General features: G+C 36.8%; 1 protein-coding gene across 2 annotated transcripts in view; it reads left to right on the top strand.

Moving 5' to 3' along the window:
* The window catches only part of LOC123531188 (uncharacterized), a 59,171-nt gene that overhangs the window by 17,876 nt on the left and 22,888 nt on the right, over positions 1–18,407 (top strand). For both annotated transcript variants that reach the window (XM_053517909.1, XM_053517910.1), the window contains 3 exons: positions 2,774–3,240; positions 3,901–3,975; positions 5,949–6,017. In XM_053517909.1, the coding sequence (XP_053373884.1) occupies positions 2,774–3,240; positions 3,901–3,975; positions 5,949–6,017 (611 nt within the window). The remainder of the gene's footprint in view (positions 1–2,773; positions 3,241–3,900; positions 3,976–5,948; positions 6,018–18,407) is intronic.

Raw genomic sequence — 18,407 nt, 5'->3', positions numbered from 1 at the left:
TCCACAGACAGATTGTAATATCACTTACAAGACAAGCCCTCCACAGACAGATTGTAATATCACTTACAAGACAAGCCCTCCACAGACAGATTGTAATATCACTTACAAGACAAGCCCTCCACAGACAGATTGTAATATCACGTACAAGTCAAGCCTTCCACAGACAGATTGTAATATCACTTACAAGTCAAGCCCTCCACAGACAGATTGTAATATCACTTACAAGTCAAGCCTTCCACAGACAGATTGTAATATCACTTACAAGTCAAGCCCTCCACAGACAGATTGTAATATCACTTACAAGTCAAGCCCTCCACAGACAGATTATAATATCACTTACAAGTCAAGCCTTCCACAGACAGATTGTAATACGTACAAGTCAAGCCCTCCACAGACAGATAATAATATCACTTACAAGTCAAGCCCTCCACAGACAGATTGTAATATCACTTACAAGTCAAGCCCTCCACAGACAGATTGTAATATCACTTACAAGTCAAGCCCTCCACAGACAGATTATAATATCACTTACAAGTCAAGCCCTCCACAGACAGATTGTAATATCACATACAAGTCAAGCCCTCCACAGACAGATTGTAATATCACTTACAAGTCAAGCCCTCCACAGACAGATTATAATATCACTTACAAGTCAAGCCCTCCACAGACAGATTGTAATATCACTTACAAGTCAAGCCCTCCACAGACAGATTATAATATCACATACAAGTCAAGCCCTCCACAGACAGATTGTAATATCACTTACAAGTCAAGCCCTCCACAGACAGATTGTAATATCACTTACAAGTCAATATCACTTACAAGTCAAGCCCTCCACAGACGGATTGTAATATCACTTACAAGTCAGGCCCTCCACAGACAGATTGTAATATTACGTACAAGACAATCCCTCCACAGACAGATTGTAATATCACTTACAAGTCAATATCTCTTACAAGTCAAGCCCTCCACAGACGGATTGTAATATCACTTACAAGTCAAGCCCTCCACAGACAGATTGTAATATCACTTACAAGTCAAGCCCTCCACAGACAGATTGTAATATCACTTACAAGTCAATCCCTCCACAGACAGATTATAATATCACTTACAAGTCAAGCCCTCCACAGACAGATTGTAATATCACATACAAGTCAAGCCCTCCACAGACAGATTGTAATATCCAGGGCCTCCTCTGGGTTTTTCATACTTGTCGCCAACCTTTTCGCCAATTTGAAAAAGTTGGAGCCACTTTAGAGCCATTTTTGAGCCAAAGTTCTGAGCCACTTTTATTTCTTTTAGTTGGCTGTCATAGTGTGCATAGAGAAACAAAATATTGTAAATAATTTCATTAGGAATAATAACAACTTTTGAAGGTGTATTAGTTTATTGTAGAAGTAAATTCAATTTGTAGTTGGATAAAAAATGACACAAATCATTCTCTAATTTAAGAATCATATCTATCCATGTCAGAATTACCAATATTTCAGGACTCATTTATTTTCGGAAAGAAAAATTCGGATTTTTTTCTATTCTAAAAGGTCGAGTTGAACACTCTTCTAATGATTTTTAAGAAGCCACGGTAGAAAGTGATATCTTCCAGTTTCTGAACATTTCAATTTCAAAGAAATTAACCAGGTCCAGGATGCAAATTGAGGCCGATGTGTTTTAATTTTCGGATCCATCGTTAAAATCTTTTATGAAAACTGAGGAATCAAAAATAATCTTGCAAAAAAGTAACAAATTAAATGTATCTTTCGTACTTATTTAAAACTCGTCAGTCATACAACTGCATGCCACAAACATGACAATCTTTTTTTTGTAAAAAATCGCAACACATAAAGTACACCGTAATCGGCGTTAATTTTGGTGAATTCTCAGCAGAGGTCAAACATACAAGCTGGCAGATGTTTTGATTACTGATTAATCTTCAATTCACACATTATTACGCAATTATCTTCTCAAAGTGTCAACCAACTTCAATAGTCGAATTGTCAAATACACCGCCTAGACTGGCTATCGAATTTATTCACTACCAGCGTCTAGGTAAACACGTGTATCGGGAACCAATTCTTGGGGCCGCTTATATCACTACGGAAAAAACAAATGCCGAGGAAAAAAACTATGCGCCACTTATTTTCGCCAGTTCGCAAAATTTAGCGCCAAATTCTTAAAATTATCGCAAATTGCGACATTGGCGATCGGCAGCGGAGGCCCTGATATCACTTACAAGTCAAGCCCTCCACAGACAGATTGTAATATCACTTACAAGTCAATATCACTTACAAGTCAAGCGCTCCACAGACGGATTGTAATATCACGTACAAGACAAGCCCTCCACAGACAGATTGTAATATCACTTACAAGTCAAGCCCTCCACAGACAGATTGTAATATCACTTACAAGACAAGCCCTCCACAGACAGATTATAATATCACTTACAAGTCAAGCCCTCCACAGACAGATTGTAATATCACTTACAAGTCAAGCCCTCCACAGACAGATTGTTATATCACTTACAAGTCAAGCCTTCCACAGATAGATTCTAATAACATTTACAAGACGAGCCCTCCACAGACAGATTGTAATATCACATGGAAGACAAGCTCGCTACAGACCGATTATAATATTACATATGAGACAAGCCCGCCACAGACAGATTACAATGTCACTTACAAGACAAGTCCTCCACAGATAGCCTTGTAAACTGCAATTGTAGAAGAAAGTAAGATTTGTGCTGTGTTTATGTTTTAATCCATTTTAATTTTTCCAGATACTCCACAGAAAATGCTGAAGAGCAGAACACCTACTAAGGAAAAGGCAGTCCCTATGATAGCAACACCTCTCAGAGTTAAACTGCTTCAAACCGATGAGCACACTCCAAAATCAACACCACAGCGTGTTCTAAAGTCTGTCCCAGCTCAGCAACATACACCAAGAAGGGTTAAAATTTTGGGTACAAATTCACCATCTCACACACCTCGACATGGAACCCCACAGGAACCAATGAGGGTACCTAAGGTCGTCACCACTCCAGGAACTCCCAGTAGAGTTCTGATCAGGGAGACAATGTCCCCTGCCAGTGTACCACGGCCATGTTCAGACACCACCAAACAAGAAACCCCAAACAAGAAAACTGCAAACAAGAGTAGACTCGCAGAGGGTGTAGACTTAAGGACAATCTGGAAAACAAAGAAAACTCCGTCTAAGTCACCAATTTTGAAGGAAGTTCTCACAAAGGTTTGTTTATTTAACATGATAAATTGTTCTCCTTTAATATAACCTATCTGAGTGCAATTAATTTCACATTTTTTGGTGTAAGAAGATTTGTATAGAGACATAAATGAGAATATTACATCAGGACTGGATTACATGTACAAGTTATTGCTGGTAGGGTAATTTGAACAATGAATGAAAAGTATTTAAAAGAAGCTTAATGTAAGCTTCTCTTCAGAACCAAGTAAAAACAGCTAAATGTAAAGTTTTGCAAAAGCTTTTTGAATTCCAGTGTTCAACTTAAAATATTAATCAGAGCTTTTTGTATACTAAGGACTTGTTAACGAAATTCAAATTGCATAGGACCGATAAAAGTCAGGGCGGGCATAGTTCAAAAAGCAAATGAAAACTTTTGTTTAATTCTGGCAACCTATATGAAGTACTTGGCTGTTCATAAGATAAATATCTTTTTTATTTCAGTACAATTTTCACCTGGTTCCATGTTGTCTGTTTTAGTTCTGTTAATAACAAGCAAGTGGGAAGCACTACAAACAGTATGTAAAACGTGGGCAATATGATCAATAGGTTTGATTAGTCTCCCTGCTGTGCTTATAAGTATGTGTACTTTAATTACTGGTAGTGGTTGAATAAGGATGCAGAATAATTCTTATTTTGTTTAAACAGGAGCCAAGCAATGAAGTATGCACTCCACGGAATGTTGGTGAGGTACTACCTACAACAGTTGTCTCTACTATCAAGGTATATGGATCTTTTGAAGTTATGTATCTCTGTAATGGATTTGTAACAGTAAACATGCAAGATGACTACTGCTTTCAGTTACTGTGAAATCATTAATTTTTGTGGGGGATTGATGTTTCTTGGATTTCGTGGTTAAGCCAATCCGAAAAAATTCCACCCCAAGGAACAAGTAAAGCCCGCCAACTTAGATCAATAGGGAAAGTGCAGATCTATGGATTGCGAGGTTTTGAGTTCGATCTCTGGGTGAGGCTTATGTTCTCTGTGATAATTTGATAAAAGACAATTCGTCCTCCACATCTGATTCATACAGGGAAGTTTTCAATTACTTGTGGAGAACAGGGTTGTACTGGGACAGAATCCAGGAACACTGGTTAGGTTAACTGCTCGCCATTTCATAACTGAAATACTGCTGAAAAAACGGCATCCAACGAAATTAGAATTCCCATTCATTTCATGTTCAAAATTTATAAAACACGAATTCATATCCCCAGCAATTTTTACCCCAAAACCAAGAAACTTCTTGCCCATGAAATTGAATGATTTCATGGTATTTCATCTTTTAAACATTTCCTATGGTAGGGGGGTGGGGCAACTTTAGAACTGTTGGTATAAGTGGCTCTGTCGCCAATTGCTTAGACTGCTAAGCTATCTGTATCAAAATCAGAATACAGCTGTTATGTACTTTACTATTAATAAAAACAAAATTGTACAGTAACCAGCAATTTGAATGCTGTGTGCTGTGCCAGTAATTGAAAGCATGCACAATCACAAGGAATGAAATGCTACATGCTGTGCCAATTATTGGAAGCATGCACAGTCGCCAGATATTTGAATGCTGTGTGCTGTGCCAATAATTGGAAGCATGCACAGTCACCAGTAATGGAATGCTGTGTGCTGTGCCAATTATTGGAAGCATGTATAGTCACCAGATATTTTAATGCTGTATGCTGTGCCAATTATTGGAAGCATGCACAGTCACCAGTAATGGAATGCTGTGTGCTTTGCCAATTATTGGAAGAATGCACAGTCGCCAGATATTTGAATGCTGTGTGCTGTGCCAATTATTGGAAGCATGCAGTCACCTGTAATGGAATGCTGTGTGCTGTGCCAATTATTGGAAGCATGCACAGTCACCAGTAATGGAATGCTGTGTGCTGTGCCAATTATTGGAAGCATGCACAGTCACCAGTAATGAAATGCTGTGTGCTGTGCCAATTATTGGAAGCATGCACAGTCGCCAGATATTTGAATGCTGTGTGCTGTGCCAATTATTGGAAGCATGCACAGTCACCAGTAATGAAATGCTGTGTGCTGTGCCAGTTATTGGAAGCATGCAGTTGCCAGATATTTGAATGCTGTGTGCTGTGCCAATTATTGGAAGCATGCACAGTCACCAGATATTTGAATGCTGTGTGCTGTGCCAATTATTGGAAGCATGCACAGTTGCCCAATATTTGAATGCTGTGTGCTGTGTCAGTAATTAGAAGAATGCACACAGTAACCAGATATTGGAATGTTATGGGCTGTGCCAGTATCTGGAAGCATACACAGTATCTTGATATTGGAAGGCTGTGTGCCAAGCCAGTAACTGGAAGTTACGTTAAGGTAAATAAGAAACAACTCATTAAACTGTAATAGTTTGTCTGAAGTAATTATTGGTATTCTAAAACTATATAAGCAGTTGTGCCAGTATAGATTTTGTTGTGCCAGTCAACACCTTATGGCATGCCATTGCCATTTTAATTGTGTATATTACAAGGCTTTAAATCAATATTCTTGAATTGAAGCATAATCTTATACCCTGTAATTTGTTCCAGAACCTGAAATGACCAATAATTTGTTTTTGCAGTGGTAACTGATTACGGCTTGGTGTATAATTTGATACACCCACCAGGTTTCCCTGAATTACATCATAGACAGTTGTCATATAATCAAATCATAATCATTTATCTCTGTATTTTTGGGTGTTTCAGAGGAAGAAAACACTGACCTGGGCTGATGCCCTGGAAAGCTGCCAGTCGCCGGGAACCAAAACTCTCGAGGTAATCCGTTTAAATTATGTCTCTCGCAGTGTTTATTGTTTGGCTATGTACAGAGGTTTTCATTGCCACTGTAGACATTTTATTTTGAGCATGTCTGTAGCCAAGAGATGTGGTAAGATATTGACAACCGTTTGTCTTTCTCAATGGTAATATTGTCTTGAAAAGTTCTCTTATGACTTCTTGAAGTGTGAGACCACCAACCAGAATCATTTTAATTCCAAGGGGAATGACCTCAGCGGTGTAGAATGGTAAACCACTTCACTGTCAATCCAGAGGTCATCTAAGAGGCTATGTACTGGTTTTTCCAAGGAAACAGGGCTTTGTGTGTATCATTACTATATGCTGGGCACCTTAAAATTCCATTGAAAAGATCTAGGCCAAGTTAGTCAGACATGCTTATATCTAAAAGGTTTCTCTCTACAGACATGCTTATATATCTGAAAGGTTTCTCTCTACAGACATGCTTATATATCTGAAAGGTTTCTCTCTATCTGTTCATGGTGCTTCTCTCTTTTTTCCTCTGGTATTAAAGATAGCTCTGCTCTGTACCGGTAGGGCATGAATTGGCACTCAGAGTATGAAACACCTTTGAATATGTTTATCTTGAAAAGGATCCTATATAAGTCTAGTATATAATATACAATATAATTGTCTGTGATGATTTAACTGAAGAGAGTATCTAGTCCTCTGCTTTAGCTGTGCCCTGTTTAGAAAAAAATCTGAATATGAAATAAAATAAATTACTGAAGAAAATGTTGAACGACAGAATTAACACTTTAATTGTTTGAAGCATTAATTTTGAATGGTAAAGTTGTGTGCATGGCGATGAATTTTGTTTTATAATTTATGTTGTGTTATAACTTTTCTAACCACCCATAATACGTCTTTGAAGGTAGTTGTAGTATAAAATGCATAAAGAATAAATTTGAGGAAGATAAAAACAAATATGCTTTTGGTTAGATGTTATCATTTCTGGTGTATTGATTTGTTGCTGAGAGCAGATGATGGGTGTTTAAGTCCCCAAATCTGCTTGTTGGATTTCATTCAAATTTCATAGGAAGGATAAGCACTGAGCCTTGTTTTGCATATCACCAGCACTTTCTAAAACATTTAGTTTGGAAACCAATCTCAAAATTCAGCCTTGCCATTGGTCAATTTCAAGACTGAGCTCAGAATCAGCCAATCAGATACTGGTGATTTAAGACTGGTCTTCAAACTCAATTTTACAAACTGGGAGCCTTGTTTAATAAAAATTGGCAGGTTTAGCCCATTAATTTTTTTGTTAGGTTTGTCTGGACTACTTTTCCAGAACAGTTGTTTCATTTTCAACCAGCTTTTATGGAAAGGAATAGTATCTAGCCTAGTTTGCATATCAACATGATTTTCAGATTGAATGGATTTTGGCAAAGTTTTTAGGCCATTGATTTTGTTTTATGAATAAAATTAATTTGTTCAGACTTCTCCGAAAGTATTGTTTGGATTTCAACCATATTTGAAAAAGAGTTGATTACCAAGCCTAATTGTGCCTACTTCTATCATAATAGGGTTAGTTTTAGTAGAATTATTACGGGGTATCGGTACAAAGTCAAATTGATCATAATGTAGGCAATTTCCTGTTTATTTGATATACTTTGATTTGAAAAACCTTGTAACTATTTTACAATATACATCACAAGACTTGCCTGGAATGTAAATTGTGAGGATTTTGTAATCTTAAGTTCAAATATGTTGCAATTCACAATGATTTTCATGTTAATCTATATGGTAAACATAATATTTCCAGCAGTACAAGGGGCATAATCCTGATTTAGCATGGATTGGTTGTATTGTTTCCTAGTACTGGTTCACTTTCCTGAGTTTTCTCACAAGAGAGAGAGATTTACCATGGTGTGCTAACAGATTCTTCTGGGAGAACAAACTATGGAAACTTGTTACTTGTCACATAATTTGACTCAGATTATAGGTGCAATTGTTAAGGCACAAAGTGGTACAATTATGGGTATTTTTTGTGGCTCGCAAATATTTTGGAGTAGGGATGCACTAAGATTTGCCTTTGTCCATCCAAATGTCCATCTGCACACACAGGAGAGATGTCAAGTAGCTATATGTATAGTAGTTAAAAATTTCTATTTATTTTGTTGATTTGATCAAGCTTAAATATTTTTCTGGGCTAAAATGAACTGAAGGGTAGCCACATTACTATACTCTTGACAAGAGGATGTTTGTCTGTACATCCATGAAAATTTATGTCTCATGTTTCACAAAAAAAAAATTGACCTAGAGTCATGAAACATTACAAACTTGTTATTCAGCATGTGAAGTTGTCCACCTTGAATTTTGTTTGGGATTTGACTCTACAAGAAAATAGCTATAGTTCAACATGTTGCCCATTTTGAAGCTGTTTTTTTATGCCCCTGAAGGGAGGCATATAGTTTTTGAACCGTCTGTCGGTCTGTCAGTCTGTCGGTCTGTCCGCATTTTTCGTGTCCGGTCCATATCTTTGTCATCGATGGATTTTCAAATAACTTGGCATGCATGTGTACCACAGTAAGACGACGTGTTGCGCGCAAGACCCAGGTCCGTAGCTCAAAGGTCAAGGTCACACTTAGACGTTAAAGGATAGTGCATTGATGGGCGTGTCCGGTCCATATCTTTGTCATCGATGGATGGATTTTCAAATAACTTGGCATGAATGTGTACCACAGTAAGATGACGTGTCGTGCGCAAGACCCAGGTCCGTAGCTCAAAGGTCAACGTCACACTTAGACATTAAAGGATAGTGCATTGATGGGCGTGTCCGGTCCATATCTTTGTCATCAATGGATGGATTTTCAAATAACTTGGCATGAATGTGTACCACAGTAAGACGACGTGTCGCGCGCAAGACCCAGGTCCGTAGCTCAAAGTTCAAGGTCACACTTAGACGTTAAAGGTCATTTTTCATGATAGTGCATTGATGGGCATGTCCGGTCCATATTTTTGTCATTCATGCATGGATTTTAAAATAACTACGCATGAATGTGTGACACAGTAAGACGACGTGTCGCGCGCAAGACCCAGCTCCGTAGGTCAAAGGTCCTAAACTCTAACATCGGCGATAACTATTCATTTAAAGTGCCATCGGGGGCATGTGTCATCCTATGGAGACAGCTCTTGTTTAAAAGGGAGTTTGGGACATGTCACCCAACCCCCCACCAGTCGCTAAAAAGAAAAAAATTGAAAATACTCTTTTCAGTTTCTAGATGATGCTTTACAGTATCATTGCAAAAGGGAAACTGTCTATAGCAATGTAGCATGCTTGTTTCCTTTCTTATTTAGGTATCTTCAAGGTATGAATGATATTAAATGCTTTTACCTGTATTGAGGACAACTTGGTCAATAATCCAATTCTACTTTCATATTTTATTACCTAATGATCAGTACAGTAAGGCAGGTGAAAAAATCTGCCATCGCAGTGATCAAGAAATAGGTAACTAAATGTAATGAACTTCTTTAATGTTTAATAATGCTTTAATTTTACTGTGAAATCATTTATTTTTGTGGATTTCATGGTTGAGTTAATCCACAAAATTTAATCCAAACGAACAAGTAAATTTCTCATTCATTTTGTGTTCAAAAGTTGAAATCCACAAATTCATATCCCCACGAAATTGCCTTTTTGACCAAAACCAAGAAATTTCATGCCCACGAAATTAAATGATTTTACAGTACATTAAAAACACATAAAACAACTGTCAAAATAGATGTTTTGCATAACTGCTTGCTTTGAAAAGCACTACTGTCAATAACCTAGGCAGTTAGATCAGTAAAGGGAGGTAATCAGAAACAATTGATACAAGAAAATTTCAGCTATATTTATTGATATAAATATCTCTGACAAATAGCAGAGAAAACAATTATCGAAAATAAGATTTCATAAGAACAACGGCATTATGAGCCTTTAAGTGAGGAAAAAATTTGATAAGTATTGTCCATTAAAATCTAATATTGACAAGTAAAACCCAAATTTTCCAAGTATTACCCACTAGGCTTTGCACTGTATATGGTAAAACCCAGGTTTCTTGGCAACCATGAATGTTGTAATTCGCCATGTTGTTGCTACCTGATATTAGTAGACATGTGTATATAACCAATATTATTTTCTCTGAGTGACCTGACATTATATACTGTGAACTAATATGGATTAAATGCTTTCCAATATTCAATACCACCTGCTAGATGTATAATTAAAACCTGTTCCATTAATGATATTGAGCAACATTGATCACTTTAAAATAGAGTTTCTTTGTTCACAGTTAGACTTTGGTGTTCTCTTGTGTCTAGTTGACTTCACATTATTTTACTGAAAGCAATGAGCACAAAAACTTGGGCTTTTGTTGGATTTGTTTAGCGCTAACGAAAACATATCAAGGAACCTGCATCTCAAAATAGAGCAAATTTGGATGTTCATCACACTTGATCTGCACCAGTTATGTTCATTTCCAAGTCTGTTCAAATGATTTTGCAGTTCTCTGGTGTTCACCATTTTACTTCGACAAAGTTGTTGAAACTGCTAGGCAGGTACGCTCTGGGCTTTTGTTGGATTTGTTTAAAGTGTTCCGTCAAATTGCTTGACAAAGATGCTGCAGCCAAAAAAAAAAAAAAAAAATTTCTGTCAAGAATCTTCACTACAGTCTAACCTGTACTAACAGTCACCTTCGATTAGTGGTCACCTTCGATCAGTGGTCACCTCCGATCAGTGGTCACCTCCGTTCAGCGGTCATTTTGTGACGCCCCCAACGGATTTTCCTCTATTTCATCACTTTATTCAGCGGTCACCTCCCATCCGCGGTCAGCGGCCACTGGGATTGTCTCCCGACCGCCATTTTTAATATCTTTCAGTGGCCATGTTTCTTCCAAAACAAATTTTTAGGCGAGAACCGCTGAAGATACACAATTTTTGAGAAACGCGTGATTGCTAGGTTTCGCGTGACTTCACCACAAAAACGACAAAATGACATGAGCTTCTCCGTGACTATTTGATAAACGACATTGTGTCTGAAATCATTAGTCCTCCACCTCTGATTCATGTGGGGAAGTTGGCAGTTACTTGCGGAGAACAGGTTTGTACTGGTACAGAATCCAGGGACACTGGCTAGGTTAACTGCCCGCCATTACATGACTGAAATACTGTTGAAAATACGGCGTTAAACCCAAAACAAACAAACAAACAATTCAAACTGATAACCAAAGGTGTGATCCTCTTTTTGTTATGATCAAATGGCTAGTAATTATCGGCAATTAGCGTGTCACCTTGTGTCAGTTTTGTTGTTCACAGTTTGATCTCGATTAAAGATAATACTTGATCTATAATTAGTATCATATAATATTTGTGATTTTTTATGCCCCCGTAGGGAGGCATATTAGTTTTCAACTGTCCGTCAGTTTGTTCGTTTGTTCGTTAGTTCGTTTGTCACAACGTTAAGTTTTTTGCATGAAGGCACTTTACCCACTGCACCCAGGACCTTCAAACTTCACATGCTGATAGTACTTATTGAGTACACCACCCCTACTGACTTTAGGGTCACCAGGTCAAAGGTCAAGGTCACAGGGGCCAACGTTAACTTTTTGCATGAGGGCACTTTACTCGCGAACCGCTTCACACAGGACCTTCAAACTTCACATGCTGATAGTACTTATTGTGTACACCACCCCTACTGACTGGGGTCACCAGGTCAAAGGTCAAGGTCACAGGGGCCAACATTAACTTTTTGCATGAAGGCACTTTACTTGCGAACCACTGCACCCAGGACCTTCAATCATCACATGCTGATAGTACGTATTGAGTACACCACCCCTACTGACTTTGGGGTCACCAGGTCAAAGGTCAAGGTCACAGGGGCCAACGTTAACTTCTTGCATGAATGCACTTTACTCGTGAACTACTGCACCCAGGACCTTTAAACTTCACATGCTGATAGTACTTATTGAGTACACAACCACTACTGACTTTGGGGTTACCAGGTCAAAGGTCAAGGTCACAGGGGCCAACATTAACTTTTTGCATGAAGGCCACTGCACCCAGTACCTTCAAACTTCACATGCTGATAGTACTTATTGAGTACACAACCCCTACTGACTTTTGGGTCACCAGGTCAAAGGTCAAGGTCACCAGGTCAAAGGTCAGGGTGCTGCGGGGGCATTTGTCACCATTAGTGACAGCTCTTGTTCATATTTCTTTCATCAAAATACTAATAAATTATTATGAAATTAATTTTGTTTGAAAGAAATATAAACCACTCGATCTTTCATGGAACGTAACGGCAATCTTAGATTTTAGCGTAGACAGTAAGCGCGGAGAGTAGCTTTCCTTTACCAAAATGGTGAAAAGCGTAAACAAACTTGTTTTGAAGTTGGAAAAAGGTCTATGACAATTTTTGTTTTAAAAAACACGCCGGAGCTGTTGACCATTCATAATAATAAGACTAAATTGAAAAAGAAATGGGCCTAAAGGCTAAAGTCATGATTGAACACTGGTCAGAAGTCTGAAATATATATATTGGCTGCCCCTCCCTCCGATCAGCAGTCACCTGACTTAAGTTGTCTGTTTCCCCTGGCTGGCTGCTTAAGACAATAATGCAGATTAGAGTCATGATTCTTGGCCTACTTAGTCACCTATTGATGACAAACAAATGTGCAAAGTTTCAAAGCTGTAGTTCTTATGCTCTTTGAGAAATGGCAGACCTAAACAAAAAATTTTAACCAATGCCGATGCTGATACCGAAGGTCAAGTGACGGCAATACCTCGTAGATTTTTTTCAAAAATCAGACGAGCTAAAAACCAAGTTTGGTGAAGATTAATGCACTTGATGAGAAGTTGTTTAAAACTGCTTAAAGGCTTTTCTTTGAAAATGTGAGCTACATTGGCATATTGCTGCCATTCAGCATAACTGTTTGAACAACCATGAAAATACATGTATTTTTACATGCAACATACCAAATTCTTGAAGGTTCAACATGAAGCTTTATGTATTAAGCTGTAGAGGCTCATCTATACAAAACTGCAAAACCATTTAAACAGACTTGAAATGGACCCATACAAAACTTTGTCTTCTTGTCATTGACTTTCACACTTTGTCTTCTTGTCACAGACTTTCACACTTTGTCTATTTGTCATGAACTTTCATGCTTTGTTCACACTTTGTCTCTTGTCATTGACTTTTACACTTTGTCTTCTTGTCACAGACTTTCACACTTTGTCTATTTGTCACGAACTTTCACACTTTGTCTATTTGTCACTAACTTTCACACTTTGTCTTCTTGTAATTGCCTTTACACTTTGTCTTCTTGTAATTGACATTCACATTTTGTCATCTTGTCATTGACTTTCACACTTCGTAGTCTTGTCATTGACTTTCACAATTTGTCACAGACGTTCACACTTTGTCTTCTTGTCATTGACTTTCACACTTTGTCTTCATGTCATTGACTTTCACACTTTGTCTTCTTGTCATTGACTTTTAGACTTTGTCTTTCACACTTTGTCGTCTTGTCATTGACTTTCAGACTTTGTCTTGTCATTGACTTTCACACTTTTTCTTCATGTCATTGACTTTCACACTTTGTCTTCTTGTCATTGACTTTTAGACTTTGTCTTTCAGACTTTGTCATCTTGTCATTGACTTTCAGACTTTGTCTTCTTCTCATTGACTTTTACACTTTGTCTTCTTCTCATTGACTTTCACACTTTGTCTTCTTTTCACTGACTTTCACACTTTATCTTTACACTTTGTCTTCTTGTCATTGACTTTTACACTTTGTCTTCTTGTCATTGACTTTCACACTTTGTCTTCTTGTCATTGACTTTCACACTTTGTCTTCTTATCATTGACTTTCATACTTTGTCTCCTTGTAATTGCCTTTACACTTTGTCTTCTTGTCATTGACTTTTACACTTTGTCTTCTTGTCATTGACTTTTACACTTTGTCTTCTCTTTCACACTTTGTCTTTTTGTCATTGACTTTCACACTTTGTCTTCTTGTCATTGGCTTTCATACTTAGTCTTTTTGTCATTGACTTTCACACTTTGTCTTCTTGTCACAGACGTTCACACTTTGTCTATTTGTCACAAACTTTCAGACTGTCTCTTCTTGTCATCGTCTTTTACACAATGCCTTCTTGTTATTGACTTTCACACTTTGTCTTCTAGTTATTAATTTTCATACTTTGTCTTTTTGTCATTGACTTTCACACTTTGTCTTCTTGTCAAAGACTTTCACACTTTGTCTATTGTCACAAACTTTCAGACTTTCTCTTCTTGTCATCGACTTTCACACAATGCCTTCTTGTTATTGACTTTCACACTTTGTCTTCTTGTTATTAACTTTCACACTTTGTCTTCTTGTCATTGACTTTCAGACTTTGTCTTTTTGTCACTGACTTTCACACTTTGTCGTCTTGTCACTGACTTTCACACTTTGTCTTCTTGTCACTGACTTTCACACTTTGTCTTCTTGTCACAGACTTTCACACTTTGTCTTCTTCTCATTGACTTTTGCACTTTGTCTATTTGTCACAGACTTTCACATGTTGTCTATATGTTACAGGTTTCACACTTTGTCTTCTTGTAATTGACTTTCACACTTTGTCTTCTTGTCATTGACTTTCACACTATGACATTTCACAGATTTGTAAGTTCTGTAAAGGTCAGTTTAATTTTTTTTTGTAACATCTAAAATTTAAGGTACTACAGCAGTAAAATATTACTCTTAGTTATTGGCAATATTCTTGTTCAAACTCGGCTCATCTGTACAGAGTGATAACTAAACTTTACACCCTCCCATGAATCATTGAACATAACTGCAATTTAGGTTTGTAGCTTCTGTTTAGGTTTTCCTTAGTGTCATTCATTTGTTCATTCAATTTGACAAAAAGCTAAATATGGAAGAAGTAACAACTTCTTATAAAGTGCTTGGCAAATCTTCACCAAACTTTGCACTATTGCATCTTACTTGGATAGTTTTACAATTTGTTTTGATAGCAAATCCTCAACAGAATTGCCCAACAGAGCTGTAAAATAAATTTAGTAATTTTTCTCCTTTCTAAACAAAATTTATTTGGAATTTATCACTGGAATATCCAAGGCAAGTTAGATAGCCAGCCATAGTTTTGAGAGTTAAGGCCCTTTAATTTTCAATAGTTTTGCAGAAAATCAATGATTGTCTGCTAATTGAATCTTATTTAAACTTATGTAGACAGTGTTTGCTCTTGTGTTTTGGGTCAGTGGGACAAGAGTCTGTGCCACAACTTCCAGTCAATATATAAATGACAATGACAGTTTTCATTGAATATTTCCATGTTCCCTATTAACAGAATTGCTAGATTTAAATTTTTTATTAAATGAATTTGCTATGATGAGCCCATAATTATTATGATATATTTGGCACTTTGGTTACAAAATTAATAGCATCATACTTAAATGAACTATCCGGTGCCATTATCACATGAAAAATGATTCTGTTCTGTCAGAAGATCTCAAGGAAGTAAAAACTCTTTAAAACAACTTTTTAGCTCACCTGACTGAGCACTTCTAGTGAGCTTTTAGGATCATTGGATGTCCATGTCATCTGTAATTTCTTTAATAGGACATTTCCTTCTATACCACCAAGTCAGTTTCAACCAAACATCACAGAAATGTTCCTTGGGTGGTCCTCTTTCAGATTCTTCAGATTTTTTTTCAAATCTAGGTCACCCATGCAGTGTTCTGAATGTCATGGCAACAGAATAGTCCTCTTTCAGATTCTTTCAAATCTAGGTCATCCAGTTAGTTCTGGTTGTCATTGCAACAAAAATGGTCCTCTTTCAGATTCTTCAGTTTCTTTCAAATCTAGGTTATCCATGCAGAGTTCTGGTTGTCATGGCAACAGAAATGGTCCTCTTTCAGATTCTTCAGATTCTTTCAAATCTAGGTCATCCATGCAGAATTCTGGTTGTCATGACAACAAAATTGTCCTCTTTCAGATTCTTTCAAATCTAGGTTATCCATGCAGAGTTCTGGTTGTCATGGCAACAAAAATGAAAAAGAAAAGAGTTTAAAAGTCTCCTTTTGAAACAGATTTTCCAAATTCAAAATAATTTCACAGCAGTGTTTTTTAAGTTAGCCTCTGTGAAATTTCTTTAGATCATTCTGTTTCTCACAAGGGATTTGGGCTAGTTTTCTCTATATTTCTATATAGAAAACTTAAAGAATCTTCTCTGAAACTATTGGTCTGATTTCAAAGTTACTTGTTTGGATGACCCTCTACCAAAGTCCTTCAATCCGTGTTGATTTATTAGAAAACAAGGCTGCCACCCCATATCTTTCAGTCAGAAAACACTGGCCCAATTGCAAAATAATTTCACAAACATTTTCTTTCAATGATCCTCTACAAAAACTGTTTAAGCAAGCTGTGAAACTCTGGTGACCAATATAAAGCTATCACTGTACCTCTTGATGAATATTTTCCAAACTGTATCAGAAAAAAAATCAGGTGAGTAACTTAAAGCAATAAGCCCTCTTGTTTTCTTGGGAACCTACTTAAGATGTTTTACTAAACACAAAATCTGCTTAGTCATTAGTACACCTGCACTTAGCAATGAATAAAAGAACATAAAAAGAAGGGGAAAAAAACAGAATAATTCTACTGGCAGACAGTATAGCTCTGGTAGTCATATATTCATATGCCCTGAGGTAAACATAAAAGAAAGATATATTTCAGAATGTTTCAGGCATTTTTGTCTCTGTTTAACTCAACTTATAGTTGAGTAACATTAGCACAGTTTATCTACATGCCTATCTAGTAACTAATTTAACCAATCTTTCAGTATATAATGTAAAAGAAAACATTTGTTCCCATCAATAAGCCTAACATATGGTAGGAAAACAACTTCTAGTTTGCAGTTATATTTCCATCCTCCCACCAAATGAAGTTGTATATCTGATGGTGTTGTAATTGGGATTTCACACAGTCAGACCAGAGTTATGGCCCTTGACTTAGCATACAGTGACAGGAGTGGAGGCACCAGTGACCTGTGGACACACATTTAGATTTTACCAGCTTTTCTGCAAAATAATTGACATATTCAAATTAAACATTTCCAAAATTCTTGTAGGAATACTTTCAGATTATTTAAAAAAAATGTTGAATTACAAACAAAAAATACCTAATACTTTCTATGACCTTTAATTCTGATTTTTCTTTCTCATTTTTTGTTTCTCTCTTTGTTATATGACTATATTTTATGTCATACTGAGAGTATATTAAGAATTTTAACACTGACACTCGTAATATTGAATCAGTTTCCTTAATAGCATGTAGTCTTTGACTTTATTTGTCAATTTTATGTAAAAAGAAAAAGAGAAGTCTTTTCAAAAGTTGAAATACGTGAAACTTATTAGTGGCGATAGTTTTCTCACCAGATAGAAAATAAGATTAATTCCTCTGCAGAGAAAAAATAGATGAAGCCGGTTTGTTTTTGTAAGGCAGAGAAACTGCCAATAACTCTTACTGCACACGGGAATCTTCCTATTGGAAAATTGACGACACAGAAAAACTCTAACAAGGTTACGATGACTCACGCATGGAGGTGAGTCACCAGAGCCCGGGACAAACATTCTCTCCAAGTCAGCAGAAATATCGTTTTCCTGCCGATCCACGTTTTCCGAGCATAAGTCATTCTGCCTTCCTTTCTACATAGCTGTTGGAAAAATAATTGCTTACTAGGCAAGTGTGAAGGCTGGAATCTGCTGTATTGGAAAAAATGAAAAAAAAATAAATCCAAAGACATTAATGGAGCATTTCTCTGTTATAACTGTGTGCTAATGTTATCTGCTGGGGAATGAGTTTGTGCTGGGAAAAATATAGGTGAAAATTAACGGCATGTGACTCATGCAGTGTGGGAAATCTCGTGCAAAATGCTTTTGCCTTTGTTTGCTACATGGATTTTTATGAAAGTAGATGGTTTCAATGCTTTAACAATGTGAACACCTGAGTGCATGGGAAAACTTGCTGTGGAGTGGGGATTTTATAAGAACAGGATTACAGGGCTGGGGTTTTAGGGTTTAAGGGTGCTTAGTTTTAGGAAACTTTGGATTTTACTTAATTGACATAAAAAAGGAGTGTTGACATTCAGGTATTAAAAGGTAAGGTACATGTACATATGATTTGTTCTTGTGGCAGTAATGATTTCAAGTTATATTAATTTTGATCCTAAAATTTTCTAGAAGTTGGAAGTCACTGACTGATAATTAAGCTACAGTATATCTTACTAAAAATTGTCCCATTTTTCCTATCTTATACTTCACGTTGATTTTGATTTGCAGTAATGTAAAAAAAAAAGAATTGTGATAAAAAAGTTTACCTTTTATAAAA

This window comes from Mercenaria mercenaria, chromosome 11, assembly GCF_021730395.1.
Source record: "Mercenaria mercenaria strain notata chromosome 11, MADL_Memer_1, whole genome shotgun sequence".
In the NCBI taxonomy this organism is placed as follows: Eukaryota; Metazoa; Mollusca; class Bivalvia; order Venerida; family Veneridae; genus Mercenaria; species Mercenaria mercenaria.
This window is presented reverse-complemented; position numbering and strand designations above follow the sequence as displayed.